Here is a 7,860-nt window from a genome sequence, read left to right as displayed (position 1 = left end):
GCAAATCCCTCGACTCTCTGTGCCTTGGGTTTCCATCGCTAAAATAGGTATAATAATCCCAAAGGGGACTGGTCAATTTGAGAATAAAGTCGTAAATTCTTGGGAGCCAAGACCTGCACCTCCATGTTCATTAAATTCTGTGCTCTGCCTAGCCAGGGTTATGTGAGTCAGGGAGGGGAACCCTCTCTCTGCCTTCAGGTGCCAAGGTTGAGGGGACAAGCCTTGTCCCTTTTCAGTATGGAGCCTGTGGGTCATGGGAGTGCTGACGTTCTTGCTTTTAAGCAGTATTCTGATCAACAGAAAAGAATCCCAAGAATCTTTCTCATTCTAAGCCAGTACTGTTGGGGTCTCTGAGCATTCACAGTCTGAGAAGGTCTCTAAGCTGAGAAAATCCCCCACTTCGTCAAATTCACAAAACCAGACAACAAAGCAATATGGCTCTGTCATGAATTGGTTCAAGCTTTCCATCCAGAGTCTTTGGGATAAAAATGAACATGAGAAATGTTTTGAGGGCCAGGAAAACCTTGGATTTGTGGGCATGTGTGTCCGAACTGGAGGTGGGGACCGTATACAAAACAAGCAGCCCACCTACACGGGGAAGAGAGGGCCCAGGTCATCAAGAACACCTTTCCCTTCAAGATCTGTGCCCGTTCTCCAGCACCAAGCTGCACCTGCCCCATGACAACCCACCGACTGTGCTGCTTGTGGGAGGTGGCATCGAGTGTCGCTGCTCCCAACCTTCTTTGGAAACGCAGTCACGCCAGTGAAGTCTCCATGTTCTGAGTGGCCTCACCAGAATACCCATAAAAGACAAGACATTTATGCATCTGCAATACCGATTAGGAATTACCTCCACAAACACAACTTAGAAACAGCAAGTCAGAAACGGGGTAAAAACAGCAAGAGAAAACGAGCTGTAAATACATTTGAAACATGTGTTTGATTTTCTTTTTTTGTTGGTTTCGTTGTTTTCATCTTGACTAGCACCATCTGTACACAGCAAAGTATGAACATACATGTTTGGATAATAATAAAGATTTGCAAGGCACTTAATCAGTCATTCTGGGTCGCTTTTTGTTGTCATGTTGTTTTACACTTTCAACAGCAATCGACGCCCACCCTGTCCCTCTCTCACAAAAGCAAGAAAGAGTGAGGTCTCTGTGGCTAGCAGCTCTGATGTACAAACACGCTCTGTACAGTTCTTCAAAGTGCTTTTCAGTCTCACGGGGCTTTGACCTCCCTGGGGCCTCCCATCGCTTCCACCTTCCGTGTGTGTGTGTTGTTTGCACCTTTCCTATAGAAAACAAAAGAGAAATCGCCTTCTGCTCAACGCTCACTCCACACCTGCCACCAACCTTCGCTGTCATTCACTGTCTCCGATGCCACCAGCGCAGAGGGCCTGGGGGGGGGGGGTGCGACGTCTGGCTCCCTTATCGGCGCTTGCAGGTGACGTCGAAGCAGGTGATCATCATGAGGTGGGCCTTGCAGAAATTGACACGGCTCTCCAGGCGCTCTGTCACGCACTCGAGTGCCTCCAGGTACTCCAGGGAATCCAGCTCCAAGACCTGCGCCAGGTCAACTGCAAAAGAGACCCGGGGAAGTGATCACCTCCAGGTGCTCGGCCCAGACCCCCTCAGTCTCTCTTGGTAGCACAGAATGCCCCTCACTAGTTTTCAGATCCTTCACATTTTGTGGAGACTCTATTAAGGAATAAGGCGACACTGTAGCTCCCCCCAGCTCTAGCCATCTCGACTGCAGGATTTGAGAAAGACTCTACCGCCCTGTTACCATTATTTTTTTTATTAACCACAAAATAAGTGGATCTGCAAGCTGGGGTGGGGAGAATCCCTTCCTTGTTGGGGGTCTCACTTGAGTGACATTCATACCTCCGCCTCCTTATATGAAGGGTCTTTCTCTCTGGCTATGGCTTCATGCAACATAGTAGCTGCTTCTGTGGCTGAGGAACTTGACCCTGTCTCTGGGCGTGCCATCTCACATACTCACTGGTCATCCGGAAAATATGATTAGCAAAATCTATATTCATAATTAAGATTCCTTAAACTCAGAAGACAAGCTGAGACTTATGACCTGGATGCCTTCCCAAACACTCAGGCCTGCACAGAATGGAGGTCTGTGGAATCCTTTAATTCCTGAAAAGCAGCTATCTAGCTGGCGTCAACCCCGTCCTGGCCCCAGGTCCCCTACTTGGTCCCGTGGTGGCTGGACAGAGGGGTAGAGCATGGGGTCCAGTATGGGAGGACAGGCAGGAGATGTCATGTGATTCACAGCTCGGCCACACTAGCTGTGACCTTGACCTCTGCTGGTACAACTTCCTTAAAGGTCACATGAGCATAATAATTCCTACCCTGCCTGTCCTACCTACTTTGAGTTGCTGTGAAGAAAAAAAGTGAGATGGTCTGAACACTGTAACATGCTATAGAAACATCAGGGATTGCGATGGAAACAGACTTTTTACAAGGAGTTCCCTGAGATCTAGACAGTGAAGTTACACAGATAACGAGGATCAGAGCTCTGGCTACCAGTCTAATATTCAAAAAACCCACCACGCCATAACCACATCGGCTTACATTACTGGACCACCTTAAAAGTAGCATCAGAACTAAAAAATAAAAATGGATCCCCGCACATACATTTCCGTGCCAATGCCCTGTCTGTCACCCATGGGCAATTGTCAGCGTGCAGCCTCATTGATTTTTTATTTTTTTTCATTCTTAAAGAAACACTCTATATTTCCCCTTTCACGTAGGCTTCTGTTCATTCCCTTTCTTGGCATTAAAAAAATCACTAATTCTTGACATGTACACAGGCAAGAAGGAAGCGATCGTTTCCTGGAAGCATCCAAGCACTTAATGTACTGAGGTTTAAGCCTGTTCCTATCCTGCGGAAAAATGTGACTTTGCAAGATGATGATAATTTGCAACTCTGCCTTGGGCATAAGCAGCTCTTAAGAATATATAATTTTAATGAAGATAGTAAAAATGAAGGAAAATTGCCTGAATGGATGTGCCTGAGATCTTGAAGTACCCAGGAATTCATGAAAGGAGGAAAAGGGTGTCCACAGGGGGGACAGAAATAAGCGTTAGGCTCCACGTTTATGCAGTGGCCAGATATTAGTCAATGTCCTTGTCCCCATTTTATCTGTCCCGGGACTGCCTTTGATGAAATATTCCCGGATATCAAGCTTTCATCATGGGCCAAGCACCTGACCGAGAGTAATTTACTCCTTACAACCTATTTTACAGCAAAGGAAATCAGGGCTCAGACAGGTTGAGAATCTTATCCAAGGCCCCACAGGTGGTATGTGGGAAAAGCAGCATCAAAACAGGTTTGTAAGTCAGGGGCCCAGGCACAAATACTGCCACTCGAAATGGAAGGATGCCCCATCGATTGGTTTCCGATGAGGTTCTCGGGGGAGAAGTTACCTCCTCATGGGTATGGGAAAGAAATAGGAGCAGACATTCTGCTGTGGGTGGCAGGGCGTGGCTGGCAAATGCTGTCAGTTCATCCCCCAGAATCATTTCACCTGATTTTTTTTTTTTTGGGGAGTGTAAATCTAAGCCTCCAGACTCTACCTGAGTGCTCTCCCCAGTGGCCCAACACTACTGGGGGCAGGTGCATGATGTGTGGGGAGGGGCCAGACGGGAAAGAGAAGGAGATGGAATTTTAATAACTGTAATGTATTTTATCCCACAGCCTAAGTCTTCCAGCATTGGTTCCCATAACTATGTAATAGTTAGGATCAGATTTAAGTTTTATTTTGCGGTAAACGGAATGGTTAGGGACACATAAATAAGAGACAATTGGATCTGTCTTTCAAAGAGGGCAAAATTGTTCTGAATTGTTATTACATGGTTACTGTCATCCTGGGCTTTCTATTAAATGGAAATAACATCGTGGCTGTTTTTTTTTTTTCGCTCAAAAATGGTTTTCTTGCTTTCTGGGTTCTCTGTGAGGTTTTTCTAGGATGGCACATTCTACTCTATTAAGAGCTCTATAAATTCTTGTCTATTTCAGGCGAGATGTGCAGTGTGATTGGGTGGCCTAGGAGCAGATTGGTGATAACAGCCTTCATGTCTGAGTGAGCTGCTTCCACATGCAGGGGGAAAAATCTCATTTTCAGGTGCTTTGGACTGAGACACATAGGACATAATCTTGCAAGAGCAATATTTACCAGCCCTTTGCTGCCCCCAGCCCCTCCCGCTTGCCCCCAGGAGAGCAGGATTGCTCGCTCCGGGCGACCATCTCTGAGTCACAATGATGGAAATGAACCAGGGGCCTTACATTCACTGAGCCATTTGTTGGGATCCAGCATCAGATACTGCTTGGTGGTCTCCAGCTCTTTCATCAGCCACTCATACTTGGCTCGAACCTCAGCAATGCGCTGCTGAATTTTCAGTTTTGCATTGAAGCACATGACCTCCTAGAACACAGACAGAGGAGGAGATAGGAAAGGACCTTCCGCTCAAGGTTAGCCCATACAACCTCTTCTAGAAAGGAACACTTATGAGGGGAAGCAATGAAAAAGCACCTGGTCATCGGGAAGTTTGGGAGAGACCTAGGCGATCTCAGCTGAATTTCTACCTTGACAGACCAGTCAGCTCAGACAACCCAACCACAGGGCAGGCCTAGTACAGGTGTTTCCTAAATTTAGAAAGCAGATGGTGTTCCAAGCTGGACAGATGCTGGTCTGTGCTGGGGCATGAAACCTCAAGACAAGGAGCCAGAAAAGCCCCCTCAGGACCACCAGCTGCCCCCGCCTTTGGGCCTGTGAGACATATGCACAGAGCTGTTTCCAGAGTCTCTGTGCAAAGGTGCTCAGCTGAGATGGAAGCCCACGGCCTGTCCCAATGCCAGAAACTGCAGGGCAGTCCCTCTGGGTTGGAACCTCCTGCCCAGGGACCTGCTGGCGATACACTGCGTGGGGAGGAGGCGGCCTCACCTTGCTGGTGCCCCCTCGCGGCCGCTGCAGGCGCTCCAAGTCATCGATTTCGTAGACTTTAATCTCAAAAGGTTCCCCGAGGCCCCTGGGGGTGCTCCGCAAGGGACCGTTCACCCAGCGGACCCCGGCGCTGCTGGTGGGTTTTCTCACGGGGGAGGAGGTATCGAGGGGCAGTGCCGGGATGAGCCTCCGTCGCTGAGAACCTGGGCAGGGGATGAAGCCCAAAGATCACCTGTTTGAATTCCATCTTATTTTGATGCTAAGAGATGGGGTCGTGACAGGCACCGTGGGATCTGCGGCACAGCTGGAGTGAAAATGCTCCAACCTCCACCACCACCTTGACTTTGACTCCCTTAAACCTGCACTTGGGCTTTACCTGCAGAAGCTCAGCAAAATCCCTGCTGTACCTCCAGAACCGTCTCCCAGTTTCCACCTGTGGAACATACACACATCCCCCAAAACACAGGGCTGGAGCCATGAACCACATGCGCCCATCCTCAGCGTGGATGTGTGTTATCACGAAACTAAAGAGATGTTCATATTGAGAGGGAAAGGGCCTAGTGTTTGGTATTGTGGGTACAGGAGTTCCATAAAACGCTGTTTATTTGCTTATAAAAACAGTACATGCTGCGACCTTAAAGGGTGGGTATCTGTCTTTCTCGACGTTTCTCCTTTGCCCTGGATGAAGTATGGGCCTGATGGCTGGTTCATAAGGCGACGATTATAAACAACAGAAAAACAAGATAGGAGGAGCCTGGGTTCCCAACGCCCTGGAGACTGTGACATGAGATTAAGTCTCTATATTGTTATGGGGGTTTCTGTCACAGAGAAACCTAATCCTACCTAATATACACATAGTATCTCATTCGCACAGATGAGGAAACGAAGATACAAAGAACTTAAGTAATCTGCTCAACGTCTCAGCATTTCCTTGTTAAAAATCTATGGCCCACAATTTCCACCGAAAAAAAATTTTTTAAAATCAGATAATACATGATTTCCCCGAGGGATGTGTTATGCTTAAATAGCACAGAACCTGGCACACAGTAGCTGCTCGGTGAACATGAATATATCCTTGGACTGCCTGTCTCAAAGCACTCACAGTCTGGGGAGATGACAAAGACACAGGAAGCAAGTTGGGAATGACCGATGACATGCTGCTTTGTGCCTTCAGAGGTGGGTCTCTGAAGAGCATTGTAACAAGCAATCGGTGCAGGATCGACAGGGCCACGACTATCCACGGAGCTGAGCACCCCTTTCTTATGACCGGTGGCACGAGCAGGTGAGGCCGGGGCCTGGTATTTTCACTCATGTCTGATACGGAGCCTGGCTGGGAAAGCGATGTCATCCCAGCAGGTTTATCCCGAGGCTGAAGGCAGCCAGAGCTAACTTAACTCTGAATTGCTTATATGGTCCCCTCCTGAGTTTGGCTAAAGAAGGTAGACTTTGCCTGCATCCTTCACGAGCGGCACTTAGAGTTTGGGCTTTGTCTGATTCTGCTCTTATAGAGAATGGATAAAGAGCCCCAGCCAAGTCTCTTTGGGTGAGAAGTGAGAGGGAGAGCCTGCACCCCGTCATGATAAGCCTGCAGCCTAATGACCCTTCTAGAAAGAAAGAAGGTGTCCTTTTCTCCAACTTCCACAGACTGCTAAGGAAACCCAACCCTGCAGTTCTCGTGGCTGTGGCAGCCGTGGGCTGTGCAGAGCATAAGTGGTCTTTCCTCCAGGGGACAGGAAACAGCACAGAGTTAGTTTCCTCTACAAAGCAGACTCTGCACTCTAAGCTCCTTTGGTTTCAACACCCACTTTCTAGAGCCCAGAACTTTATCCTGTGGTCACACACACCCGTATTTAGTTTTCAGCACAGTGCAGACACCGATTTAGGAAACATCAACCACTGGAGCCAAGCAAACATCTGTCTCCTAAGTTTAAGACTCCAAGGTGTCTACATCTTGTAAATATACAAGGGGAATAAGCCAGATACGTTTTTTCTTTTTTAAAATCAGTCTGATCAAGCTAGTTGTCTCTGAGTAAACCACTCTGCCTTTGTGTGCGCCCGCTCCAGCCTCGGTGAAATGTGAAACACCGAGGGAAACTGAGGCAGGATGCGCACCTAGGAGGCGGGACGTTCAGGTCTATGGGACTGAGGGGGTGAGGGCAACAGCGGGTGTCTGAGCAGATCGTGCCATCCAGACAGCTCGCATTCTTCCAGGCTGCAAATGCTCCTCAAGGAGCTCCTGTAGACCTTTCCCAAAGCCAGAGGAATGGGTTTGAGGAACGTGTACCCAGATCCCAGAGAGGGTGACCGGCCATCCTTCTCACCCACCCTGACCTGAGGACACTAACACTGAAGTTAGTAATAGAAAAGGGGGGTTCTCTCACTGCTTGAGCCAGGGCTGCCCTCAGCCCTGTTCAGTGTTTCTGGGATGACTCTGTTAAGCAGCTGTTTGCATGAAGGACAGGATGGTGTATCAATTATCTACTGCTTGTAACAAAGTATCTGCAAACCTAGCAGCTAAAACAGCAAGCATTTAGTATGTCACACATTCCTGTGGTCAGGACCCTGGGAGCATGTCAGCGCGGCGGGGATGGGGCTGGTTCTGGCTCACGGTTGTTCTCTTGTGAGTTGCAGTCAAGCTGGCAGCTGGGGCTGCACCATCTGAAGGCTCGACTGGGGCTGGGCACCCACTTCTAAGCTCACTCATGTGACTGTTGGCAGGAGGGAAAACATCTGGAACATGGGCCACCCTCTATCTCCTGCCAATACCCATGCCAGGGCGTCATATGAAATGGGAGCAGAGATCACCTTGATGGGCAGAGAGGGAAGTAAACAAGCCTGAATGGAGTGAGACATGTCACTGGGCTACAACAGTGAAGGAGAAATGTCCTGAAGGGGATCTA

General features: G+C 48.6%; 1 protein-coding gene across 1 annotated transcript in view; it reads right to left on the bottom strand.

Annotated features, from left to right (window-relative positions):
- Positions 1 to 970: 970 nt before the first annotated feature.
- Positions 971 to 7,860, bottom strand: part of KIF26B (kinesin family member 26B) — a 460,855-nt gene continuing 453,965 nt past the window's right edge. Inside the window, exons 13-15 of the mRNA XM_063082813.1 lie at positions 4,961 to 5,163; positions 4,303 to 4,441; positions 971 to 1,579 (exon numbers count right to left, since the gene is read on the bottom strand). Of these exons, the coding sequence (XP_062938883.1) occupies positions 1,431 to 1,579; positions 4,303 to 4,441; positions 4,961 to 5,163 (491 nt within the window). The 3' untranslated portion in view covers positions 971 to 1,430. The remainder of the gene's footprint in view (positions 1,580 to 4,302; positions 4,442 to 4,960; positions 5,164 to 7,860) is intronic.

This window comes from Cynocephalus volans, chromosome 18 (genome assembly GCF_027409185.1).
Source record: "Cynocephalus volans isolate mCynVol1 chromosome 18, mCynVol1.pri, whole genome shotgun sequence".
Taxonomy (NCBI): Eukaryota; Metazoa; Chordata; class Mammalia; order Dermoptera; family Cynocephalidae; genus Cynocephalus; species Cynocephalus volans.
This window is presented reverse-complemented; position numbering and strand designations above follow the sequence as displayed.